Source organism: Pavona decussata, unplaced genomic scaffold (genome assembly GCF_977016875.1).
Source record: "Pavona decussata unplaced genomic scaffold, jaPavDecu1.1 SCAFFOLD_133, whole genome shotgun sequence".
Taxonomy (NCBI): domain Eukaryota; kingdom Metazoa; phylum Cnidaria; class Anthozoa; order Scleractinia; family Agariciidae; genus Pavona; species Pavona decussata.
In genome coordinates, this window is record NW_028145546.1 from 596,117 (window position 1) to 623,569 (window position 27,453).

At 37.9% G+C, this 27,453-nt stretch overlaps 1 protein-coding gene, 1 long non-coding RNA gene and 2 other non-coding genes across 6 annotated transcripts in view; 2 read left to right on the forward strand and 2 right to left on the reverse strand.

Moving 5' to 3' along the window:
- The window catches only part of LOC146468026 (uncharacterized), a 22,462-nt gene extending 1,275 nt beyond the window's left edge, over positions 1-21,187 (forward strand). Inside the window, exons 2-6 of one of the 3 annotated variants that reach the window (XR_014867579.1) lie at positions 7,091-7,159; positions 8,371-8,427; positions 9,472-9,545; positions 10,001-10,070; positions 16,497-21,187. This is a non-coding gene — a long non-coding RNA (uncharacterized LOC146468026). The other 2 variants (XR_014867578.1, XR_014867577.1) reach the window with 2 other exon arrangements.
- On the forward strand, positions 3,683-5,497 carry LOC146468027 (uncharacterized). Its single transcript, XM_085124935.1, has one exon. The coding sequence runs from the start codon at positions 3,736-3,738 to the stop codon at positions 4,870-4,872; it is 1,137 nt and encodes a 378-aa protein (XP_084981061.1). The 5' UTR covers positions 3,683-3,735; the 3' UTR covers positions 4,873-5,497.
- A 4,775-nt stretch (positions 21,188-25,962) lies between the features above and the next one.
- Trnat-ggu (transfer RNA threonine (anticodon GGU)) lies at positions 25,963-26,035 on the reverse strand. Its single transcript has one exon. It is a non-coding gene; the product is annotated as a tRNA-Thr (tRNA).
- A 429-nt stretch (positions 26,036-26,464) lies between these two features.
- On the reverse strand, positions 26,465-26,537 carry Trnat-ggu (transfer RNA threonine (anticodon GGU)). The gene has a single exon. It is a non-coding gene; the product is annotated as a tRNA-Thr (tRNA).
- Positions 26,538-27,453: the final 916 nt, after the last annotated feature.

The following is a 27,453-nucleotide window of genomic DNA, read 5'->3' on the forward strand; positions in this document are numbered from 1 at the left end:
TTTGGATAGAATGGCGGATTTTGTAGACAGGGCCAAACCGGAGTACCAGGAGAAGAAGATCTCGGACAAAAGACGCGAACCAAGAGCTTACCATGCCAGTCGAACCGTTTGTTTGGTTGCGTTCGTGACAAACTTCACGTTGCGATTTGCATGATCTGAACGCACGGACCGAGCCGGCTAAGATCACGCCAAGATCAATATGCACGTTCTGCTTCACACACACTGCAAGGTTAAAATCTCTTCATTGTAATAATTAACCTCATTTCACTTTTTTGGAAGGGGATATTGGGGATGGGGGGAGGAGGGCGTAAATTTGATTTGAATCAGGCACTGATCTCGAATATGCACACTTATTGAACAGAAATCCATTCCCCTTACACAGTAAATCCAGCTGTAAATCTAGTACTGACTACGCTGCAACTTCACTCTAACCAGCGACAGACTATAAAAATTTCTAGTAAACATGTAAACTGACAGGTCAAATTGAAACTAAAAATATACCAGTTTTATTTTACGCGAGGATGACGATTAAAAGCCTGTGGAATTCGGATAGCCTTCTGCTTTCTGAGATTCTTGATGCGAAACACTTCAAAGAAGAGGCTGTTTTCAGCTTATACTCGGGCCATATTTGACCGGCCTACGATCTTTTAGCAGTGATAACTTCCAGCACCGTTAACTCCCAAAAAATCGATAGATTTAGAGATATACACTCAGGAAAAAAATAGTTCAGGCTTCAGAAGTGATTCATCGTTTTATTGCTACAGCTCTGTTTCGTATATGGTCAGGAGCATCACGCAACTTCATCGAATGACCGTAAAGATTCAAAAGCTGGCTATATAAAGTAATCAAAAACTGACGATTTAGGCAAGTAGCTGCTAGGCGATAAAATACAATTCCACGTGCCGTGATAGAATTCACGTGCCATGATACAAACGGTTACGTTACGTTATACAAGTGATTTTTGGTACATATCTATTTATATGAGAGCATGGATTTGTGAAATCATTCGAACTGGTGTTTTAAAACAGGCGTTTGCTGGGCGATAAAATACTTATGCACTTGGCGTGATACAATTTACATGGTACAAACGTACGGTTACTTTACGTTATTCGAGAGGTTTTGAGTACATATCTATTTCTGTGGAGGCTTGAACTTGGGTAATTCATTGCGTTTGTTCAGGCTACTAAGATCTTTTCTACGGAAATAAAATTTTCGTGAAGACATAGGTTACATTTCTTGTTAGTGTTATTATAGGGTTTGCACTTTTTGAGTACTTTCCATTTGATTAGAAATGCTTTGTTTGCGTCCTTCAGGTTCCATATATTGTTCAGATAGTTCCGTTGCATTTCGTCTGTTGGCGTTTCGGAAGAATGTGTGTTTCGGTATCGTTCTTTGGTCTTCTTTCAAGTTTGATGCCAGTCCCACGTACGATTCTGTTGTTGTTACCGTCGTTCGCTTGCAGGCATTTGAAACCATCAAACCATTCTGCTTTCTTCCTGCAGTTGCAGCTCGGGTCATGATTTTGGTTTGGGGTTGTTACTACATTTGAGAGTATCTGGTTTTTTTTTTATGTGATGCGATGATGGTTTTCATGTTTGGCATGCATGAGTAACTGAGGTTTAGTGTGTGTCTATTGAAGATCTTGTTTAATGGGTGGTACTTGGGGAAGCATTTGTCGACGATGGATAAAAATCTCTGTACAATCGACAATTTTTAAATCTCCTATATTTAGCAATATTACACTGACATAAACACTCTAATATCAAGTTATCAATATAGGCTCAATTTCTTTTTCTCACATGTATCAACGATATGAAACATGATTTAGCCTAGCCTGCGTGGCCGGCGTAATCGGGGAGGGGGAAGGGGAGCGAGGGAGGCGAGAAAAAATGAGGGTAGGTCAGTATGAATATAATGTGAACATATCTCAACAACAATTTGTCAGACCACGGACACAACAGTAATATGTTTTGTTTTTTGGACGCAAAATTTGCAAACCTGGGACTGTTGTCGACAAACTTTTAAAAGTAAAAAATTTGTATTGATAAAAAAAAAAGTTCGCGTATAAACATAGACAAAAAACACAGTTACACTGTAAAAAGAGGGTGTGAATGGGGTTAACCGACTAGCGACAAAGGGCGTAAAAAATTACTGACTACCGGCGAAACGGGGAAAAAATTACCGACTAGCGACAAATAAATTCTAACCGACAGCCGACATGGTCAGACGTGATAGGGATGTTTGTATTCAGAAAGAACAGCATTTTGATGATTTCTAGCTCAGAAAATCCTTCTTCACCCGACGTAACCACATTAATTCCAAATTTAGCCGAATTATAGAATTTCTCGTCTTCAAATTACTTTAAATCCACGGGATCCTTCTTTTCGGTGAGCAGCGTGGGCTCATTTCTAGAACAGCGGCTCGTAATCGGGCTGACAAGACGCCCTGCTGTCTCATTTCAAGAACAGCGGATCACAATCGAGCCGGCGAGACGCCCTGCTGTTGTCTTTTTATTGCTCGTTGTTTGTTCATGCGGTCGGGTCATGACCCGGGGGGGGGGTACTCCCCTATATAAGGTATATAGGTATGTGCCGCCCCAAAGGGTATGGTTTTTGAGCCGTTTTGGTCTGAAAACGGGTATAGATTTTGACAATTACGGTCTGAAATCGGGTCGGGTTTTTGGGGTGGGGAACATTCACGAAAGCTTACAAACATATTTTTCTTCTCAGTACGTAACTGGAACGACTAACTGATAGCGAGAAAAAGAAATAGATAAACTATGTCATTCCAGCTTACTTTTACTCCTTGCGTCAACTTCCGTTCGGCACTGATGCATAATTATCAGACCTGAAAACGGGTATGAATTTTAGAGGTCAGGTCTGAAAACGGGTGTGGAAAATGGCATGTTTAGGTCTGAAATAGGGTCGGGATTTGAAGACCCGGGCGGCACACCCCCACCAAGAATTCCGGGGAGTACCCCCCCCCCCCCCCCCGGGGGTCATGACTGGGATTGCTAAAGTCATCGTGAGTTTTTTTCGAAAAGGTGAAGAAGTCGCCATCGAACGTCATCGAAGCAGGGTCCCAGTAGACAAAGAAGCTCATAGAGGAGTATCTGAACTAAAAAAACATCTTACGGAGTTTTTAGGACTAAAGGTGCAGGCACATCAATATGGAATTGGCGGATTTTCGTTTAAGTTATTTCGCCTGGCGAAATCGCCTGCGGGCAAATGCGAAAATTTTGCAATTGTGACGGATGGGCAATGGCAGCTTGAACTTCCAAATTTAATATCGGATGAAAGTAGTAGAGAGCTCAACGGTAAGTGTGGAACGCGTGCAGCGGAGTTTGATGAATCACTTTAGTTCTGTAGTTAAATATTAAGCTCAAATATTAACGTGGTTAAACTCTGGTTCCACCGTTTGTTTGTTTGTTGTTTTGTGGAGCGGAATGTTTTTTTTTTCTTTTTCACCGTCCATTTGAATGCGAAAATTGAGAAGAAAAATATCTACAAAGAAGTAGCGAGTAAATCAGTTTTTAAGCTTCTTTCTGATTAATTGGTGAATGAACAACGGTGTAGCTTAACATATTAAAGACCCCGTTTATTTATATAGGCCCTTAAATTTATTCGTTTCTGAAAACCAGACTTTCAAATAATATTCAATTCTCTCCTCGAGGTAAACCAAGTATGCACCTTGAACGGGAGGGTAGTTTACACGGATACAAAGGCGGGAAAGGTTATGCAATACAACCCTGATGATAAATCGGTTAGGACTTTGGTAGGAAGTGGCCACAACAGTTCTTCCGATGGGACACAAGACTCATGCTCATTCAAACAAATCGAAGGGATATGCTCTGTAGACAAGAACTTGTTTGTTACAGATGTTTCCGCTGAAAAACTGAAGATAGTGACGAGCCTCTCAGAAACGGTATCTTTTCTGGGTATTCTTGGCTCCCTTTACGATACCTTTGGAATTCATTCTAAGGGTATGAAACCAGACGGAGTGTCCTTGAAACAAGCAAAAGAGAACGTGACAAAGATTGACAGCTATGTAAAAGACACTGTGAGTAAGGTGAAAGAACACTACCAGTTGAGCGAGACGTCTGCAACCAGTGGTCCACAGGGAACTGTATCACAGAAGACGCAAGTATCTGTGTCTTTGCTTAAAAAGGGCATAGAAAGGCTATACAAGAACGTGGTGGACATTAACCCCCAATTTGTAGATGATCTGCTGCTCGAAACGTTGCTCACAACAGTAGTGGAAAATTTGCACGCTGTTTCGCACCTTAAACACGAGACATTTACGGTACTTACATATGCCCAGGATTTTGGAACAATTTGCAAGGAATCTCTGAAGCGCACATCTAGATGGGCAGCAAAGTACTACACGCATGACAAATCCTACTATCCGGTACCTCAATCCGCCATGCCCCTTTCTGCTATAGCTACCATGACACCTTTGCCAAGTGAGGACATAACACCAGGGATGGAAGGACAGATCAAAGAGTGGCTAGAGAGTTACAGACCAGTACGCCAACGGACGGTTAGGAGTGAGACCACAAAAGATAAGGCTGGGGCCTTGCCGCCAGCTGTCTACGCCGTTCACCACACCGACGAGTCTAAAGAGAGGCTTCGATATCCTGAAGAAAACACTGTATCGTCAGCAAATGCACAACGCGTTGTCAGCATACAATTTGTGGACGAAGGGGATGTTACTGAGGTGTTTGAGGATCACAGAGAAGTACAAATCGATGAGTATGAGACAGATTCGGATGACGAGGAATCAGATTTTGAAGAACATCCAGAGGTTGTCAACAGAGCGTGTGTTACCCGATCCGGCAGGGCTGTTCGTGCATTTGTGCGTCTCGACATGTAAGAGGTACTAACAGTTACTAAAAATCCATTTAACGGTGCAGATTGATACGTATGACAACCAAATTTTTGGCAAAAAAAAAAGAGAAAAAAAAGAAACCTCGCAGAAAAGCCACGAGAGCCGTTGAATAATAAGTGTAGTGAGTTTTTGTGGACGTCTCAGAAAAAAGACTTCCGTAGCTTACAAATTAAAATTAGTTATCCCAGGGGCTAGAGCGGGTGTTCCATTCTTTGTAGAATTTACCTCTCTTGTAATACTTCGATGCCCCGTAGTTGACAGGAAACCAATTCACATCTATAATAGAAGCTTTGGTGAATTTTATCGGTATACTAGATTTGCAAACCTGATAAGTGGGGTAGATGAGCACGTTGCTAAATTAAAAAACAGCGTTAACGAGGTTTAAGTGAAAACAAATAATGAATTATTACAAGTATTACACTTCGTCTAGAGTTTAAAGTCTTAAAACTGGGCAAATTGCATAATAAATGTGAATAATTAACGTGTATTTTTAATTATTAACTGAGATTTACCGACAACCGACAAAGGTCAAAAATCTTAACCGACAACCGACAAAGTAATGAAATTTTAACCGACAACCGACATTTTGACCCCCCCATTCAGACCCTCTAAAAATGTTACCTAATTCGTCAACAACGCGGACGCAAATTCAAAGCACTTTGCGCGCGCGTATCGCGCAAGCTAGGAACTATTCTGATTGGCTGATTTGGTGCGCGCGCGCTTTTCCTCCTTTGTTACGTTACAAAGGAAAGTTTTCAGTCGCAAAACGAAAATCACTCGCTACAAAATTGCGAAGGGACAAATGTCTGCTTTAAAATTCGAGAATTGAAGCGATGAACGTTCTTTCAAAGAACAGGGACAAGCGATATACACGCCTGTACCGGAGACGGGATTACAGAGAGAACAGAAAAGGGAACTTTAAAGGTGTGTGGAGTCTGATTCTTCTTCAACAATATTTTACGGAGATTTTTTAAATAGAGTCGAAGCTCGAGGTTGGGCACACGGGACCAGGGGATCCCTATATTAGAACCAATGACAGAGTCCTTTAGATTCTAACACAAGTACGACTACCTGTATGAAATTTGACTTCCAGTTTTTAACGAAGTACTAAGAAGAGATATATCCAAGAAAGCTTCATTTCACTCTTTATGATCGACAAACCTGACGCAATTGTTTCTAAATGATGATATTTAAGCCCTTTGTGATGAAAAAAGACGAGATCACCTACGTGTTGATCGAGGACTTGTTTTCGCCACTGCGGCATTCTCGCAAGGCTCGGTAGTAAAATGACGACGGCTCTAACGCTTTCCCGCCAAAATGACACTGGTTCACGCGCGCGTATTCTTTCTCTATTGGAAAACTTGTACTCGTACTAAAATTAAAGGTATCTGATGATGTTTCTGGTACGTAGATGGATAAAAAAATTTTAATTCACTATGGTAAGCGTAGAAAATAGGAATAACGCTCAGTTTTTCTCGGAGTCACGTTGATTAGTCTTATACTCTAGTGTGTTGCAAGTTATCCACTGATTAATTTGTCAAGTTTTGTTTGCAAATACCAGTTAGTGCGCGTGAATACGCCAAAAAACAGCTTGTTAATGTCAAAATGTTCATGTTAGTTTACCGATGCGCAAAATCTATTTTTGATGAGCTTTTCTACCTGGATTTGAATTGCAAATATATGCTAAAATTTATGTCTCACCCTCACATTTGCCGCGTTAACGTGCAAAACAAAACTGATGTCGCTTCGTTAAGTTACTTTCCAAGCTTTGGATCTTTTCTTCGAGGGCAATTTTGAACCCTCCAATTTTGCCAAATTAAAGCGTCGTCGATAGTCTGCGTGCTGATTAAAAACACCAAGAAACTACAGAACCGCCAAACGTTTTCCAAACATCGAAGTAAACTCATGCAGATACTCCGAGCAAGTGGAAGCTGGTTGAAGACGCCGAAGTTCGGACAACTTTGAAGTCAGTGAATTCCGGTCAAAGCAAAGTCGTGTTCTCCAGGTAATTCAATCAAAACATTCTTGCCTTTTTAGTACTTTTTTTTGGTAATGATATGAAATTTAGTCTTACAATGAAATTTGTGATCAGAAGTTTGTGTGATTCTTTGTGGTGAGCCATAACACTAGTTTATCTTATAGGACATTTAGAGCTTAAAGGCGATGAATTATATAGCTAACTAAATGTATTTTTTATCTTAAGGAGGAACGCTAAATACGGCTTGAGTGATAGCACAACGCTAAGAACATGGCAACGCGTTTATAGTTGAAGGTGAGCGTTTTAGTTGGATCAGTCACGAGAACGGTCGCGTCAAATATGATTCCCTATGCAATCTTCAATAGATTAGCTTAGATTTTAAGTGTGCTTTCCTTTCGCCACTGAACTAGCTGGCCAGACCAGCCAGTCTGTCAATTGAATGCGTCATTTTGAATCACTCAGAAGATGTTACGCGCTATTTTGAAGAAATTCGAAGGTCTAAGATAAAACTTGTCCTTAAAATTGGTACAGTCCGTTTACGAACTAGTTCTGACCAATGAAAAGGACCCTTACAATCTTATTCATCCTGGTTATGACTTGTATGCTTAATTTAATGTGATTCAAGCTCCAGCAGAATCTTTATATCTAATTCACCCAGTTATAGTATTACTTATCATTTTTAATTGTCATATGAATTTGTTTTTATGTATTTAGTAGATTGCATTAATTTTAAGTTATGTATTTAGTCTTTTGGAGGACCCTTCTGTAAATAACGTCCAGTGAAGTTGGCACCTCAGTAAAGATTGCTGTGATTGACTCTTTACCCCCAAATATCAAAGAGCAAATTCTCCTATCTTGTCCACGCACTTTTCTTATTAAAGTACTGGGGAGAGTTATTAAAATATCAAGAAAATTCACCTTGGGCGATCATATCCTTAATTCTCATGACCTCAGGGGTAGAATAAGCATTAATAATAAAACGAGAAATTGATGCTGATCACTGTTAGGGCTTAAAAGGTTAATAAAACTTTAGACTTGTAGTTTACACGCTGGGCTGTTGGTTGGACATGCGCGCAACAACAACAACAACAACAACAACAACAAAACTTTATTATATCACACGGCACACAAAAAGAAACTTTCGAAAACGAATTCTAGACTTCTAAAAGTGTTCCGTGTGCTCATTTTCCTCATGAGCGTGTGATAACAAGGTTGTTTGTTACAAGTGTAAGCTAATTAACGTTGGCCCCCATGCAGGTCGATTCCTTTCTGCATAAGTTTGTATAAACTTTAGTTTTGTCAGAACCCGACTGAAAACTAGGCCTCAGTTTTCTTACGGTTTTTTTAAAATTGTTTTTAGGAGCGTTAATACCACTGATCATGTGGAGTTTCTCTACCCTCCCGACCCTTACAGTGTTTTACCCAGCCTAGGCATCTTTATTCAGTTTAAACTCAGGCAGGGTATTCAACGCACCTTTACCCTTATATCTTTTCTCTCTTTTCAGATATAAATGGGAGTATGAACAGACACCATCAACCGTCAAACAGGGAGTGTGAAAGTGGTAAGATTTGAAAAAGCACCTTAGTTATAATGATTGTGATCTAAAACTAGTCGTGTTAGGGGCCAGACTTAATGAGCTAAAGTGTATTGAGTGTATACGTGTAATTAGCGCTGTGCACCTGCGCACTTTCCACCTAAGGATCGCTGATTCACGCACGGTGTTTGTCTGTTGCTGACTTGGACAAGAAACTTTGTTCTAGATGTATAAATTGGCACTAGCAAACAAATTGCTGTGGTAAGCCTGCCGTTGAGATTCCGTTTTCCATCCAGGCGGAATTATAAAACAGTAAAAGCCCGTTTTCATCCTTATTACATTTGTGTTTTTGAACATTCAATCAACCTAAAGTTTAGTTCTCGTCACTGCACGGAAGGAAGGAGCTTAGTCGACGGAGTGAGGTTGTTATAAAATCTGACGTCCATGCAAACGTGGACTCGTTAGAGAGGGAGGCTTAAAAGAGGAAGGAGTAGTGCTTATTCACAAAACGTTTTCCTTGGTAGGGAACTTGTGACAATAAGTTTGTTCGAAAAGGACCCACCTTGTCTGGGGTAGTGAGTTATTCGAGCCACCACCTATCTCATGAAAATTACCAACAAAATGTTACTGGCTTCAACATTTGAGTCGACAAAGAAATATTCAGCTAGCAACTGAGTCAGCATTGCTAGATAAACAAGAAAATTGAGGTTGAATTACATTGTCATCTCTTACTACTGGATGGCCGGGGGTGGCCATGCAATAAAGAGACACCACCTTTTGTGTTTGAGGAAAGGGGTGCTTACAGAGACAACCATCTTGTGTTTTGGTGGTTCCTGTTGGAGTATAATAGTTTTGACCATTTCTCGTACTCCTAGTTGCTTCTTACGGCGAAAGCCGGGTTTCCGTGGTGTTGGCGGCTTGTCACTAGAGCTCTCACAGCCGTTACCTTCACCTACAAAGAGGGCTACGAAAACAACATATATTGTTATTTGGGTGTGGTGCGGCACATTCAAATTAGGGGTGAGTAGTGGGAAAGAGTGATCTTTGATTGATTTTGTATTTTTTATCCAGATAAATGGAAAGCACTTGCGGGATGGGAAAACACTAAACGACATCATCATCCTTAGCAAAGCAGTGAAAAAAAGGTGAGTTGATTAGTTAAAACTGAGATATGTTAAGGCGTAGTTATCCACCACATTACAGTGGGGTCGATAGAAAACAATAGTTACAGATCCGAATCTGCACTTTGTTCGACTTTCAGACCATTCACCTCTCAAAGTACAGTGAATTCATTGCTGCTTCTGTACTTATTATCATTGAGATTTTGGGCATTTTTGGGGGGATTGAATTGCATTGAGTACGACAGTAATACCAAATAGAAATCGGGCTTATGCAGCTTACACATGCATCATACATCTTGCTAACATATCTTGCCATCCTTTACAAAACAAAAACACGAAATCGCCAAATTCTGAATTTTACGTTGAAATCGAAAAGTGTAAAAACTGTAAAAAATTTGACACCCAAACCGTTTCTCAGGAGTAACGTCTATTTGATGTCACTTTCATTTCTAAGTATGTATTTGTTTTATTCTATTCAGGATAGGGAATACTTCCAAATGTCAGAATCAAGCAAGGGACAAAGACAACTGACGTTAGCCAAGAATAGAGGTAGAGAAATTAATTTTTCTTCAAGTAGCGCGTAAAAAAATACAGATGAACCTCTTTATTACGGACACCAAGGGGACAGGAATAAGTGTCCGCATTATAGAGGTGTCCGTTTTAGAGAAGTAGGCTTTATATGGATTTTGGTCTCCCAGAGACCAAGTGAACTGTCCGTAATAGAGAGGTGTCCGTATTAAAGAGGCGTCTGTAAGGAGAGGTTCCACTGTATCGTATTTATCGGTGGTTAGGTCGCACATCTTGGAATTAAGTTTAGAATTCCGCTACCAATTAAAAGCATGTTAAACTTGTTTCGCAAAGAGTCGTAAATGGGCAATACATCATGAAGATTCGTCCGGCCGATTTTGGAAAAGAATCTGCTAAGGTTTCATCTTCGTTACCTTGCCCATTTACGAACTGCTTCTAGGAAGGACACAGAGTGAATTTTAAATTCAAAAGAAAAACTGTCTGCGATCATTTTTTTACTTATAATAGGACAAAACGGGAGCTTTCTCAAAGCGGAGTCCCGGTCAGTTTCTCAAAATGGAAGCCCAGTCTGCGGCCAATAAACTTCCTAATAGTTTCCGTGCAATGTACCAGGAATTTTAAGTAAAAGAGAACATTATTTAGGCTTCCATTGATCACAATGTCACAAATGTGCGGTTTATAAGCAATCGAAAACAGCCGGTTTGGTGTTAGAGTGGACATGCCTTTTAGGTGCAGCTTGTGTGCTGGTATGTAACCTATACATGCCGGCTAAATACGATAGTTTCTTTGTTTTGTTTTTTTTTTTGTTTTTGTTTTTTTGTTTTTTTTTCATTTTTTTTGGCTTTAAAATCCACCAAATTGGAACAATTTTTTTAGGTTCCGTGATACAGTGCAACACCTGATAGATTAAACTTTTATGTGTAACGAGCAAACTTCGGTGCCATTACTGAACCAAAATTGCAATTCGTGTCTACTGCAAACTGGATGACGCAATTCTGTCCGGCAGTGGCATTTTAGTATTACTCAGAATACAAACTAGACAAATATGATTTCACAATCATGACGATAATAAACAAAAACCGTGGGAAAGTACTGCTTAATTTGAATGGTCAGACTTTAGGATTTCATCCACGGACGCTAATGTTAGAACCACCTTGTACAGCACAATAAACAGCAACACAGAAAGTACTCCTCGGTAGCTTTCATTTGAACGGTCACACTTCAGGATTTCGTCCACAGAATGGAAAGTTAGCACCACCTTGGCAGCATGGTAAACAGTAGCATTAGGAATTCATCCGGGGACTCGAAAGCTAGACCACCTTTTGCAGCATAACAAACAGAACCAGAGGAAAGTTCTGCTCAGTAGCTTTCATTTCAATGGTCGCACTTTAGGATTTCATCCACTGACTCAAAAGATAGAACCACCTTGTACGCCATAAAAAGAACCATAGGAAAGTACTGCTCAGTAGCTTTCATTTGGATGATTATAATTCCGCATTACATTCTTAGACTTGGAAGTTAGAATCACTTTGTAGTTCGCCATGATAAACCCAGGAAAGCTTGCTATAGGGAAGGTATTGGCATATTAATATCAGGTGATGTCAGATTCAAAAGTTGAACGCACCATGTTATTATAAGAGAAGTAAAACACGCTAGTACTACTCGTATCTATAGCTTAATTCATTGCAATCTTCACACTTAAGCCACAGGCACAAGTCGAAAGTACCTTGTAGGGCTTAATACGCTGTAAGTAGAGCAAAGCGCTGTTTGGTGCAACTTCTGTTTGAAGTGGTGCACTTGGGATTTCTACCACAACGTCTTGAGGGCATCACTCACAGGTAAACACTGCTTAGTAGCTTTCACCTGAATGGTCATACTTTCTTCCGCAGACTCAAAAGTTAGAACCACCTTGTACATCAGCATAAGAAACAACACCACCCGGAAATACTTCTCAATGAGTTTTGTCTAGTGCCTTAATCTTACAGGTCATATTTTTTTTCATGGACTCGAAAGTTATAACCACCCTGTACAGCACAATAAACAGCACAACTGGAAAGTAGTAATCAAAAGCCGTTTTGTCCAGTGCTCATGTTTATCTTATAGGTCAGATTTCTTTCACTGACTTAAAAGTTGGAACCACCTTGAGAGCATAATTAAGGGCAGGACAGTCAGGATTTCTTCCACCAATTTCTGATTTAAGATTTCTTCCACTGACGGACAGTTTTCAAAAATACAACTATAGAATTGAAAACTTCATGCTAATCTGTAACTTTTTCGTCCCTTAGAAATTAGGGGTTGTTATTAATTTGTAAATATATACAAATGCCAATGGTCACTTTTTGACATATTTTGAAGTTAAAATACACCGTGTCTCAACCAAACCATCAAACAATCCTCTCGTACTTATATTTTGGTGTAATTTTGTTTGTTAACAAACTTCTCAGTTTTAAAAGTTTGGGAGCGTTATTTCAACGGATTTTCTTAGTAATCCGGTTCATGCAGTAAAAGAAAAAATAGTAACCCACAAATCAAATCAATTTTTTTATTTTCTAGTTGTTGCTTTTCTGTACAAAGTCATCATGAAGGATAAGGGCTGGTTTTCGATACAAGCTCAAACATAAGCGCATACAAAAAGTGCATACATGCTCTATGAAAGACAAGCACCAGCACAAGGCTGAACACATTCTATAGCCCACTTTGAAAATGAGTGATGGCCTGGGTCGAGAGTAACTGCCCAAGTGATTGTGGGATTGTTTGGGGGGACGCAAAAATGCGAAGATAATAGCCAACGTCCCCCCAAACCTTCCCACAATCGCTTGGGCAGCTACTCTCGACCCAGGCCATCACTCTTTTTCAAAATGGGCTATTTCTTGCGCTTGCTCTAGACTGTTCACAGTCCCCTATTTTTCCGTGGGATTTTCGAGAATCGTATGCTTCGATCGAACTCCCGCCATCTTGGTTTGTAAAGGCGACCGCAGCCTGAGGAGAGTGCCTAAACTACCAATGGGTCCCTAGTCAGGGTACGCCACTCCCACTCCCCTCAGTAGTTTAAACACTCTCCCCAGGTTGCGCTCGCCGTTATAAACCAAGATGGCGGAAGTTCTATCGAAGCTTAGAGTCTCGAAAATCCCACGTAAAAATAGGGGACTGTGAACAGTCTATGCTTAAACTAGTGTTTCTCATTGCTTGTTTTGTTTGCGTTTGGCCTTGCGTCGTTAGTGGAAGACAAGGCCGAAGATATGACAGACATGATTCCAAAATGACTTTTGCCTGACCAGATTTCCATGAGGTTTTGTCGGTTTCACGATTCTTTTTCGAGATTAAATGTTAGCTATTTATTCATTAATAATTGTCGACAAAGAGAGACGTAACTGAGTGATTTATGGGTGAAAATGTTAGTCTGTTTGGTGGGCTTTACTTAAATTATCGCTTTTCAACAATTTTTGCCAAGAATTCATCCAGTAGTCGAGATTGAGGCATTTCTCAGCGAAGATATTCTGAACTTTTGATTGCTTTCGTTTAAATCTTTCAGTCACTTTTAAGTAAAGAGTGGAGGAAAAATGATGTTCGGTACACATCGGAACCTTGCTTTCACTTTTATAGTCTGCCTGTTACATACAAAAGGCCTATGGTTAAATCAAGATTTCCAAGAAGTGATTTTTCTGGTCAGTTTTTAGATAATAAAAGATTGGGTTTCAAGAAAAAAAAAAGTGTGACATGGCCTAATAGTAAAACGTTTTAATAGGCCATCACGAAAGTCCCCTTTAATTTCAGTAAAAAAAATTGTCAGTTGATACGTACGGTTTCTCAGATTTTGGTTTCAAGTTTAAGATCGAGACATGATTTATGATAATTTTTAGTTCGTGATCGCTAGCCGCTCGATGACAAAAGGCTAGGGAAAAGTATCAGCAGGTCATTTTCCAATTTCAAGCAACAGTTTTTACCTCGAGGGACGAAATTTTGTGAGCAATATTCATACTATTTGATAGCGCTGCTTGTCAGTTTTCAATCAGGTTGAGGCAACATTCCTAATGAAAACTATAAGGGACTACTGGTTTTTGATATTTCATACTATGCTGGTCCATCATTGAAATATTTTCTGCTGGAAAAACATAGTATCAAATAACACGAAGTAAACCAGAACATTACAATTTTAGACTATTGGCAGGAATATTGACTTTTGACACACTTTTCATTGCGTAGGGTTGTTTTTGCTGAAGAATTGAATATTTAATCATGGTTCAGTTTGCTTGTTTTCTTAGTAAAGATCACCTCATTAAAGGTCCATTGGTCTGTTTTTCACGGTCGAACTTTTCTATATGTTTCGTTTACAACTGCATGTCACAGTCTTACATTGTAGTGCCGATATTGTAGCAAAATTGTAGTCTTAATTTTTATAAATTACTAAAACCCGCCAAGATTAGTTAATACCATACGCGGGTTGTGTAAATTGTCTTTGTATATTTGTTGGAAATAATAATAAATTGAATTGAATTGAAAGTTAGGACCAACTTGTACAGCGTAGTAAACAGTAGCACAGGTGTAGCAAGTGGTGAGACATTAGGAATTCATCCGCGGACTCAAACGTTTTCTTGGTTTTCAGCCAGGTTCAGACACTGTCAATATTCTCAATGAAAATGTAAAGAGCTGTTGGTTTTTATTATTTGATACGAATTTTTCTTTACTGCTTGAGCAACATGCCGCCAAATAACACGAAGTTAACCAGTAACATAACAGTAGGCTATTTGGTTCCTTTTAAAAGTGTTTACTGTTCTCACCGAAGATTCATTTACACCCAGCCCAGATCTGAAAATTCTCAGAGAAAATGTGAATGATTATAGGTTGTTCAGTTCTTAGTTTGACTTTTGAGACAATTTTGATAACATAGCGCTTCGATCACTATCTGGCTTTCGAGACAGTTTTGACTTGACGGAAGGCTTAAACAATTGCATCATAGACTATCAATGAAATCGATCTGCAGTCTGAGAAAGTAATAAGTTCTATTTTTCTTATGATTTCAACGAAATCGAATCATGTCTTCTATCCGAAATTTTGATTACGAAAGATGTGCTCCAAGGCTAGAAAAACTGTTGCGAGTCTCCTTAACGTAGAGGTACTCCATCTTGCAGTGAGAATGCTTGTTTCCTATGCGAAATTTTGATTAGGAAAGATGTGCTCCAAGGCTAGAAAAACAGTTGCGAGTCTCCTTAACGTAGAGGTACTCCATCTTGCAGTGAGAATGCTTGTTTCCTATGCGAAATTTTGATTAGGAAAGATGTGCTCCAAGGATAGAAAAACAGTTGCGAGCCTCCTTAACGTAGAGGTACTCCATCTTGCAGTGAGAATGCTTGTTTCCTATGCGAAATTTTGATTAGGAAAGATGTGCTCCAAGGATAGAAAAACAGTTGCGAGCCTCCTTAACCTAGATGTACTCCACCTTGCAGTGAGAATACTTGGCCATTGTCACTTTTCAGCAACGTTTGCAAAGCCTGTTTAGAAGGCAAGAAGTTCTTGTGAAAACTTTTAGGCCCTTTTCAGGTTTTTAGAATTTCAATTGTGTTTGACAAGCTTTCACGAATTATTTTGAGGTCCAAACTTCCTTAATGACCATCAAGTCACGAGTCTAAGAATTTTCAAGTTTACAGCAGCATCAGAGAAACGCCTGTGGTTAAATTCTGCCTGTCTGTTTAGCTCTAAATTCTGCTTAATTTCAGTCAAATTTATGTTTATCAGTATAACATAAGGGCTTTTAGGTTTCAATTGGAAACCATAGATCCATTTGTTTTTATTCATTTTACGGTAAATTGATTGCAATTTTCCCAGTTTTGAGTCAATATTTATGAACGTAAATGTTGGGCCAATTTCTCAGTGAAAAAGCGCTGTTGTTATCTTTCGCTTTGCTTGATAATGGCGTCACATATTTTGCGTTGACAGAATATGTTTGTGAAATTTTACTGTCAGTTCATTGCTTGTTTTCAGTTCACATTTTAGTTATATATCAGCGATTTAAAAATAACCTTTTTATTTCGTATATAACAAGCCGCGTCATCACTCATGTCAGTTCTATCTGTGTTGCACTGTATTAATAAGTAAGGACCAATTTATTCCTCGTATCTCGGTCGCGTAAAATGTTATTCAAGGCCCTGGAAATATTGGCTAAAAAAATCACAGTAAAACAGTCCAATAACCCCTCAATCTACAAGCTATACATACAATTTTGAGAGTTAAACTGTTAACAGTCGACTAGTGTGCAGATTCACTTCTTATTTTTACTTGAATTGTGTTAGCGACCAAAATATTAATGCCGCGTATTGTTTAGGACTAGAGACAAATTTACAAGGTAAAACGTTTGTTTACATTTTATGTAAGACGGTTATTTTAGACATCGTAGATAAATCTCGCTTAACCCATGGTAATGAGTCTTTGTCTTTGCATTGAAATTTGTAGAAAAAATCAAAGACATTGAAGTTGTACTGTAAAAACTGGTCGCGCATTGGCATTGGCAAGGTTTGAACAGCAACGAAACAAATTTTGGAAATCAATGTTATGTTTATCGCCAACAAACAAGACTGGTTTAAGTTTAATCAGTACGGGTAATCTTCATAGTTTCTTTAAATTGGCAAAATATATGAAGTCTAGGTAGATATTTATCGAATCATTGCAAAAATCTATTTGCCAAATAATTATTAAAGCTTGTTTTCCAGAACTAGTATGTATGATTTTTTTTTTGCCTTTATTTGGTTCCATAGTACCGCCCTTCAAGTTGCTTCAATTTTCCCGCCAAAAAACTTAGAAAAAATACGGACGCTCAAAATACGTATGCGCCGATTTTTTTTTAATGTAGAGCGCGAGCAAATAATGGAATATTGTTATGTAATAATATTATTTATATTATATATAATAATTATTTATTTTTTAGTAAAATAAGTTCAAGTTAATAAACAGTGAGATCAAAAGTGTTGTTTCAGTTTCAATTTTTTATTCTCTCTATTAAATGTAATAACAAACATATTTTCCCCTCAAATTAATTAGTTAAGTAAACACGGTTAAGTAATTACAAGGTGTGACAAAAATTTTCCTTGCGTATATACTAAGTCTTTTGGCGGGAAAATTTGAAGCAATTTGCACGGAGTTTCCCCTAAAAACAATTTTGCACAAAAAACTAACGGGGCACCCCTTGAACATTTTTGGATCACAAAATGTTCAAACGGTACACCCTTCAAATTTAATCCCGCTAAAAAATGGCGTACCCCAACTCGCAATGAAACTTTAAAAAATAATGGTCGAGGTTTGGACAATTTCTTAGCTGGAATTTTCAAAAAAAGTATTATCTAAATAAACGTTTCATTTGCGAGTTGAGGCACACGTTAATAATCTAAGAACGCGACATGGCAAGCTATTGAACAGTTTTTAGCACAAAGATAAAGAAATTTGGACTGTAACGAAATAATACTGCTAAATAAAAAACACGACAATAAGACAACAGAATAAAGATTCTAATTTGAAAACTTATGCGATCAAATTGAACGGGTGCAGTTTGCAAAACTGCCCCGCTTGCCATGCCGCCTTCAAAAGACCTTGTTGAACCATTAAAGAACAGCCAGCTCATTCTAAATCTACAGTGTTACAGAGGAGAAATTCGGTGAACGAAAGTATAATTTGCTAAAATCAATCAAGTAAGAAGGTCATGTTTTGAAACGGTGATCTCAATTTTTCTTTGACAATACTTTAAAAGCGGTTTTGTCGATTTTCCAGAACAAATTCTCTTTGCAATTAGTGATATTTGTTTTGTTTAATCCCTCTGTTTCAGAAAAATATTTGTTTGCAAAGATCAGAAGTTAATTTGGGCACTTCTTTGATTGTAGACATAAGATAGCATTTTGGTAAAACTAGAGACAATTCTCAAATTCTTTGGTGTCAATTGTTTCGTCAAGTCTTTAGTTAAAATTGAAAATAAAATGTGCATTTTGATTCGTTTCTCTTGCCCCATGTAACACTGATTCAGTTGAACAAGGTCTTACAATAAATGGAAATAGCCCCAAAACTAGCGTCTGGTTGAAATAATCGAATAAGGAGAAACTCGAAGGCATACTTTCACATCAAAATAAGCCTGAATGCTTTCACGAATTTTATTATAAGTACAAGAAAATTTGTTGAAATTATTTATGTTCGGCAATCCCGATTTCTTATTTTGTTATTGGCAGCTGAGTTAAACAAGCAGGACCACAAAAGACAGTAAACGTTTTCCTAAACACATTTACCAGGTATTTTTGAAGCAATTCATTGTTTACCCCGGCAATTACACTCTGGAATTATTTTAAAACTGGATTCTGTTGCTTTTGAGGTGCGAACTTGAAATCAACGACGTGAAATTTAAAAGTCAATCAGCACTTTCTAACTTTATAGGTGGTTTGCATCGCCGCCATGTTTGTTCACAAAGTTTGCATAAAAATGGCAGGTAACTCCCAGAGGAGAAAAATCTCATTGTTCCTGTCCACCAACGTGGCCGCCATGACGTCACATGCAAACCATCAATACGCAACCGAATTCTTCGCAGGAGGGAAATATAAATTTTTCCTCAATTTCTGGCGTTTCAAAGTTTCAAAAATTCTTATTTGTTTCAGGAAAAACTATCGCAAAAACGTACAATTCATTGCACAGCCCCAATCTGATTTTGATAATGCCAGGAAAAAAAAATCAAAACAAATAAATTGCTGTATTCCCTCGAGCGACAGCCAGCGACGAATATTTATTGTTGTCAATTTATATCTTCAGAAAACAATGAATGACCTGTTTTATAGCAAGCTTAGAGGAATTTAGTGAAATAAATTAAACAATGAAACCTGGAAGTTATAGCATGCCTTCGTTTTCAACGAATAAATTTTTTTAATAACAATTGTACGATTTCTATGGCTACTATTCCAGAATGCGGAATAAAACAAAGTTGAAAATATCTTCGTCTCTTTTTTAGACAGCACACGCATCAGTCTTTTTTGGTCCTACTGAAATGTCTTATAAGGTGTGCGTAAAAAGGTTCCGTGCGTATTATCAGCATCATTCCCACCAGACACTAGTGTTTGTCATTTACTAGAACACGTCAAGAGAACACAAGAAGCGAATCTCCTATTTTCGCCCAATTTATAGGTAATTGATTTTCAAACAACTTGTTAAATCAGTTCAATAAGTAAATTTTGTACTTTGAAATTGTAATAAATTTTAGATTGAAATAATTGGTAATACCTTTTTCAATGGAGATCCTCTTTGAGACCTTATGTTCCCTTGGCAACAGAACATTTTAAGGTCGAAATGTCAAGTGTACATATCCAATTACGCCATATCGTATTTTGATAATTACCACGAATTAACACAGAAAGATCCAAAACTGGAGAAGTAATTTTGGATATTTTCAAAAATCAATCTAAGCGATACTGAAACAAATCATAGATAATTTGGGACTTGAGATGGCAGATGTTTTCAATTCCATCGGTCCTTTTTGAAGTAAACAGTACAACTAGTTAGATTTGAAATCTGAATTCTTCTTTCTTAGTCTCTGAACTTGCCAAACACTTTTTGCAAACGCGTTTTGCAAGTACGAATCCAAACACTTTTTGCAAATATCTGAAAGCAGCTGAGTGGCTCCTGAATTATTATTGTCTTCCTGTGAGTTCTGTGCTAATCTCATTTTTGTCACCCAAAATTCACAAAAATAATTCCATCGCTCAAAATTGTTAATTTTGGCACGTAGATCCTGATTATAAAATTTTGTTCTCTAAAATAAATTTATCCTTGATAAATAGTTGAACATTTTTAAACGGCAAACAATTCTTGTTCATTGCAATATTGCTTTGCTCTTAATGATACGAGTCTTCAAGAAGCAGAGTTTTCTTCGCAAGTCGAATATATTTTCTTCAGTTCTGGATTTCAATTTTTCCTTTTAAAGGTGGCCTGTTTTGCTGGTTTTGAGGACCAACCAACAGAATTTAGTTCAGTTCGATAACTTGCAGTTCCACCTTATTTCATTAAAGTATTATAACTCAGAAAACAAAACGTAACATTGAGCGATCATTGAGTTTTGTAAAATTCTTATCAGACGTTTGCAAACAAAATTGATCCAAATTAAGACAAAAGAAAATATTCATGCATATAACATGGTGATGGGGACAGTGTCAATTGTTCATTGATCGTTCAAAGCAACGTAAAAATGCCTTCATAGATCCTTAGAATTCTAAAATTTACCTTTCTGGAAGATAGTGGTAAGTTTTTTTTCAAAAAGATTGTACATTTTTAGCTGTTTTGTTTAAAAACCGGCAAATTTTTACAGTGTCATTAGTTTTTCCTTAAAAAAAGTTTATTAATTTACTCTGGATACTGCTATGTTTTGAATGCCAGAAACGTTAAAGCTGTGACATATTTGTGAGAAAAGAACCACTTTAAAAATATTGGAAAATTGAATCCTTTAAAATTCAAAATTATATTTACCACCACTATCTTTCAAAGGCATTTTCAATTAAAAAAAAATAATAATAATTCTTATCTTTGTTCCTGTCACTGTGTTCCAATGCTTGTTCCCATTTCATCATGAGTTTCTCTTCTGGCACAGCCTTGTCCACCTCATCGAAATATCCTTTCTGTGAACAAAAACAAACAAGGGTTAAGCTTCTGCTCTTTTGGGATAAAATGCTTTGCCAAGTTCTTATGCGTATGTTTGCACGTCAAAGGCTGTATATAGGCTTTTGTGCTTGCGTGGCAAGTGAAAATCTGGACTCAGCTTTAAATAGATAACAGCACTCAAAATCAAACTCCAAACTATACAATTTTTTTTTAAAGTGATATGAACACCAAACGGCATCAGCGGAATTCAAGGTCGTAAAGGCTGATTTAGACGGTACAACTTCTACTTACGACTGTCGCATGCAATTTCTAGAGCGCGCGCTGCTCGCGTCATGCAAAAAATCGCACAAAACTCTCGTCACACAACATTGCCTATCTCTACGATTGCCGTAGGATCCTACGACATTTTATGTGACGTACACGACAGTCGTAAGCAAGTTGTAGGTTTGGTTTACACGAAACAATTCGTGTCGTGGGCCTGTCGTAAGCTTGTCGCATGCGACAAAGTCGTGCCGTGTAAGTCGTCCTTAAGATTTCATCCGCAGACTCAAAAGAAGGATGAGTAGCTGTACTAAAATGTAAACCTTTTACGTGGCAAAATTAGCAGTAAATCAGTCTTATGGTCGCAAAACAAATAGGATAATTTCTTTGAGAAGAAAATGTCTTAAAGATTGAATATGGTGTGGATTCACTTGTATCGGTAACCTTCAATTGTGAATTGTGCGCATGCCCAACGGGACTGAGACTTGGTACGCCCGGTAAATATCAGCCTAAACTCCATCAAAATGACCCAACTAATTTAAAAAAAAAATTAAGAAAATATTGTGGTTAAAGTGTAAAGTTTTCATGACTACAATTGATATGAAATTTGCTATCATCTTTTAGAACTTTTCAAGGCGAGCGAGATGAACATACAAAATTGTGATCATGAAACGCTGAAACACGTGGCCGCTTCGAGTAATTTAACCGAGAACATCCGCGTATAGTATTAGGATGAAAAATAGGCCGAAAGCAAGCAAGTATAGCACTAGAAAAAAAAACTACTCCGAAAACTAGAGCGTGTAGTATTAGGATGAAAATCAGGCCAAGTACTAGAGTCTATACTATCAGGATGAAAATTTGAAAAAACAAATAGAGTGTATAGCATTACGATGTATTATGAAAGGTGTTCAATGAAAACTAAGCCAAAATATTGTATAGTATTACGATAAAAATTAGACCAAAAACAAGTGTATAGTATTAGGATGAAAACAAGGCTGAAACAAGAGTGAACAGTATAAAAGAAGGAAATTAGGCCAAAAATTAGAATGTATAGTATTATAATGAAAATAAGGACAAAAACTAGAGTGTATAGTATTGGCATGACAATTAGGCCATAAAAAAAGCATAGTGTTAAGATAAAAATAAGCCAAAAAGCCAGAGCGTATAGTATTGGGATGAAAATAAGCCGAACACTAGAGTGTATAGTATTAGTACGAAAATTAAGACTAAAGCGAGAGTTTACAGTGTTAGGATGAAAATTAGGCCAAACCCCAGAGTTAATAGTATTAGGATGAAAATAATTAGACGGAAAATAGAGTGTATAGTATTAGCATGAAAATAAGGCCGAGAACTACAGTGTAAAGCACTAAAATGAAACATTAGTCCAAAAAAAATGAGTGTATAGTATTAGGATGAAAATCAAGAAAAAAACTGTGGATAATATCACAAGGAAAATAACGCCAAAAACAGGAGTGTATGTTGTTAGGATGACAATTATTACTTTAGACTATGGTTTAACGGGTAATGTTCATCCTAATAATATAGAACATGGATTTTGTACTAATTTGCATCCTAATACTATACACCTCGGATTTTGGCCTAATTTCATCCTAATACTATAGACTATGGATTTTGGCCTAAATGTCATCCTAACACTCAAGACTTTGCATTGTGGCCTAATTTTCATCTTAATACCGTAGACTATGGCTTTTGGCCTTATTTACATCAACACAGTATAGTGTATGGATTTTGTCCTAATTTTCATCCTAGTACAATAGACTTTGAACTTCGGCCTACTTTTCATTCTAATACTACAATCTATGGATTTTGGCTTAATTTTCATCCCAATACTATAGACTATGGAATGTTAGCCTAATTATCATCTTAATACTATAATCTATGAATTTCGACCTAATTTTCATCCTAATACTACACACTATGAACTTTGATCTAATTTTAATCCTAATACTATAGACTGTAGATTTCGACCTAATTACTATCCTAATACTATAGGCTATGAAATTTGATCTAATTTCCATCCTAATACTATACACCTTGACTATACACGAAGGATTTCGACCTAATTTTTATCTTAAGACTATAGTTTATGGATTTTGGCCTAACTTTCATCTTACAGTCAGCTTCCTTTATTGCGGACACACTCGGGACCGCGAGTTAGTGTCCTTAATAGCGAGAGTCCACATTAGTGGAAATTTATTTCAGTCAAACGTCTGTACTCTATTTTTACCGGGGATTTAGCTGCTGTCCGTATTATCGGGGTATCCGTAAGAGAGAAGTGTCCGCAAGGCGAGAGTTGACTGTAATACAATAGACTATTGCTTTTGACCTAATTTTCATCCTAATACTATAGACTATGAACTCTCACCTAATTTTAATCCTAATATACTACACTTTATGGATTTTGGCATAATTTTCATCGCAAGACACATAGTCTATGAATTTTGGCCTAATTTTCATCCTAATACTACAAACTATGGATTTCGACCTAATTTGTATCCCAAAACTATGGTCTATGGGTCAAAAATGACCAACTTTTGAAGTCGGCATTTTTCACTCCTTTACGTCCCTAGGGATCTCGGCGTGTCGTAAAACTCAAACAGGAATCATTTTTCAGTGGAAATAACGCCCTGAGAGAGACATTCCTGCTTACCAGTAACCCTATATCTTTGTCCCTGGTCCCTTCGGAGTTTGAGGAGTGTCTCACAGGTCCTTTTCAGACACACTGATGCGATTGGAAGCTTTTAAAAGAATATTTGTATTTCGTCCAAAAATCGACTTTTTTCAAAGGGGTTAGGAGGTTTTTTCGTCAAAAATAACCAAATTTTGAAGTCTGCATTTTTCACTTGTTTATGTCCCTGGGGTTCTTAGAGTGTCGAAAAACGCCCTTGGCAATATTTTTTAAGGGCAAAAAAGGCCATGACAAAAAAAATCTGTTCAACTCTCACCCTGACTTCATCTTTTGTTGGCTATATCTTTGTCCCTGCGGTCGCTTGGGAGGCCTAAAAAGTGTCTCAGGAGACGTTCCTGGAAACACTGATTCGATTGGAAGCTTTTAAAAGAATATTTGTATTTCGTCCAAAAATCGACTTTTTCTGAGGGGTTAGTCCAGGGTTTTTGGTCAAAAAGGGCCAAATTTTGAAGTCTGCATTTTTCACTTGTTTATGTCCCTAGGGATCATTTTTAAATGCAAAAAACACCATGACAAAGAATTTTCTCTTTAACTCTCACCCTGACTTCATCTTTTGTTGGCTATTTCTTTATCCCTGGTCCTTTGGTAGGCCTAAAAAGTGTCTCAGGGAACGTTTCTGGACACACCGATTCAATTGGAAGCTTTCAAAAGAATATTTGTATTTCGTCCAAAAATCGACTTTTTCTAAGGGTTTAGTCCAGGGTTTTTAGTCAAAAATGGCCAAATTTTAAAGTCTGCATTTTTCACTTGTTTATGTCCCTTGGGGATCTCAGAGTGTCGAAAAACGCCCTTGGGAATCATTTTTAAGCGCAAAGAACGCCATAACAAAGAAATTTCTGTCAAACTCTCACCCTGACTTCATCTTTTGTTGGCTATTTCTTTGTCCCTGGTCCCTTGGGAGGCCTAAAAAGTGTCCCAGGGGACGTTACTGGACACACTGATTAAATTGGAAACTTTTAAAAGAACATTTGTATTTCGTCCAAAAATCGACATTTTCATGGAATTTTCTGTTTAACACTGACCCTGACGTCATCGTTTGTTGGCTATTTCTTTGTGCCTGGTCCCTTGGGAGGCCAAAAAAGTAATTCAGGGGACGATTCTGGACACACTGATTTGATTGGAAGCTTTTAAAAGAATATTTGTATTTTGTCCAAAAATCGACTTTTTTCTAAGTTGTTAGTCAAGGTTTTTTGTCAAAAATGGCCAAATTTCGATATCTGTATTTTTCACTTTTTTATGTCTCTAAGTATCTCAGAGTGTCGAAAAACGCCTTTAGGAATCATTTTTAAGTGCAAATAACGCTAGGCAAAGAATTTTCTGTTTAACTCTCACCCTGACTTCATCTTTTGTTGGCTATTTCTTTGTCCCTGGTCCCTTAGGAGAACTAAAAAGTGTCTCAGGGGACGTTTCCTAACACACTGATTCGATTGGAAGCTTTTAAAAAAACATCTGTATTTCGTCCAAAAATCGACTTTTTTCTAAATGGTTAGTCCAAGGTTTTTGGTCAAGAATGGCCAAATTTTGAGGTCTGCATTTTTCACTTGTTTATGTCCCTAGGGATCACAGAGTGTCGAAAAACGCCCTGGGCAATTATTTTTAAGTGCAATTAACGCTATGACAAAGAATTTTTTGTTTAACTCTTTCCCTAACTTCCTCTTTTGTTGGCTATTTTTTTTGTCCCTGGTCACTTGGGAGGCCTAAAAACTGTCTCAGGAGCCGTTTCTGGACACACTGATTCAATTGAAAGCTTTTAAATGAATATTTGTATTTCGTCCAAAAATCGACTTTTTCTAAGGGGTTAGTCCAGGGTTTTTGGTCAAAAATGGCGAAATTTTGAAGTCTGCATTTTTCACTTGTTGATGTCCCTAGGGATCTCAGAGTGTCGCAAAACGCTCTTGGGAATCATTTTTCAGCGCAAAAAACGCCATAACAAAGAAATGTCTACGTGAGAGGAGTGAAACGATGTAAAGTATATGAAATAATTCATATATGAACTGCGGATATAGATGAAAGTGAGAAGTGATCATCGCAGTGAATTTTCCAATTTATGCAATTGGAAATTGGAAGCCTGAAAAAAATTCAGGTTTCAACGGGATTCGAACCCGTGACCTCCGCGTTACCGGTGCGATGCTCTACCAACTGAGCTATGAAGCCACACATTGGGAGCAAGGTCAATTGTAGGTTCCCATTTTCCCGTGAGAGGAGTGAAACGATGTAAAGTATATGAAATAATTCATATATGAACTGCGGATATAGATGAAAGTGAGAAGTGATCATCGCAGTGAATTTTCCAATTTATGCAATTGGAAATTGGAAGCCTGAAAAAAATTCAGGCTTCAACGGGATTCGAACCCGTGACCTCCGCGTTACCGGTGCGATGCTCTACCAACTGAGCTATGAAGCCACACACATTGGGAGCAAGGTCAATTGTAGGTTCCCATTTTCCCGTGAGAGGAGTGAAACGATGTAAAGTATATGAAATAATTCATATATGAACTGCGGATATAGATGAAAGTGAGAAGTGATCATCGCAGTGAATTTTCCAATTTATGCAATTGGAAATTGGAAGCCTGAAAAAAATTCAGGCTTCAACGGGATTCTAACCCGTGACCTCCGCGTTACCGGTGCGATGCTCTACCAACTGAGCTATGAAGCCACACATTGGGAGCAAGGTCAATTGTAGGTTCCCATTTTCCCGTGAGAGGAGTGAAATGATGTAAAGTATATGAAATAATTCATATATGAACTGCGGATATAGATGAAAGTGAGAAGTGATCATCGCAGTGAATTTTCCAATTTATGCAATTGGAAATTGGAAGCCTGAAAAAAATTCAGGCTTCAACGGGATTCGAACCCGTGACCTCCGCGTTACCGGTGCGATGCTCTACCAACTGAGCTATGAAGCCACACATTGGGAGCAAGGTCAATTGTAGGTTCCCATTTTCCCGTGAGAGGAGTGAAACGATGTAAAGTATATGAAATAATTCATATATGAACTGCGGATATAGATGAAAGTGAGAAGTGGTCATCGTTGAAGAAATGTCTGTTGAACTGTCACCCTTACTTAAACTCGTGTTGGCTATTTCTTTGTCCCTGGTCCCTTGACAGGCCTAAAAAGTGTCTTAGGGGACGTTACTGGACACACTGATTCGATTAGAAGCTTTTAAAAGAATATTTGTATTTCGTCCAAAAGTCGACTTTTTCATGTACTTTTCTGTTTAACTCTCACCCTGACGTCATCTTTTGTTGGCTATTTCTTCGTGCCTGGTCCCTTGGTGGGCCTAAAAAGAGTCTCAGGGGACTCTAGACACACTGATTCGTTTGGAAGCTTTTAAAAGAATATTTGTATTTCGTCCAAAAATCGACTTTTTTCTAAGGGGTTAGTCTAGGGTTTTTAGTCAAAAATGGCCAAATTTTAAAGTCTGCATTTTTTACTTGTTTATGTCTCTAGGGACTTCAGAGTGTCAGAAAACATCCTTAAGAATCATTTTTAAGTGCAAATAACGCCATGACAAAGAATTTTCTGTTTAACTCTCACCTTGACTTCATCTTTTGTTGGCTATTTCTTTGTCCCTGGTCACTTGGCAGGCCTAAAAAGTGTCTCAGAGGACGTTTCTGAAAACACTGATTCGATTCGAAGAATTTAAAAGAACATTTGTATTTCGTCCAAAAATCGACTTTTTTCTAAAGGGTTAGTCAACAGTTTTTGGTCAAAAATGGCCAAATTTTGAAGTCTGCATTTTTTACTCTTTTATCTCCCTAGGGATCTCAGAGTGTCCCAAAACGCTCTTGGGAATCATTTTTCAGCGCAAAAAACGCCAT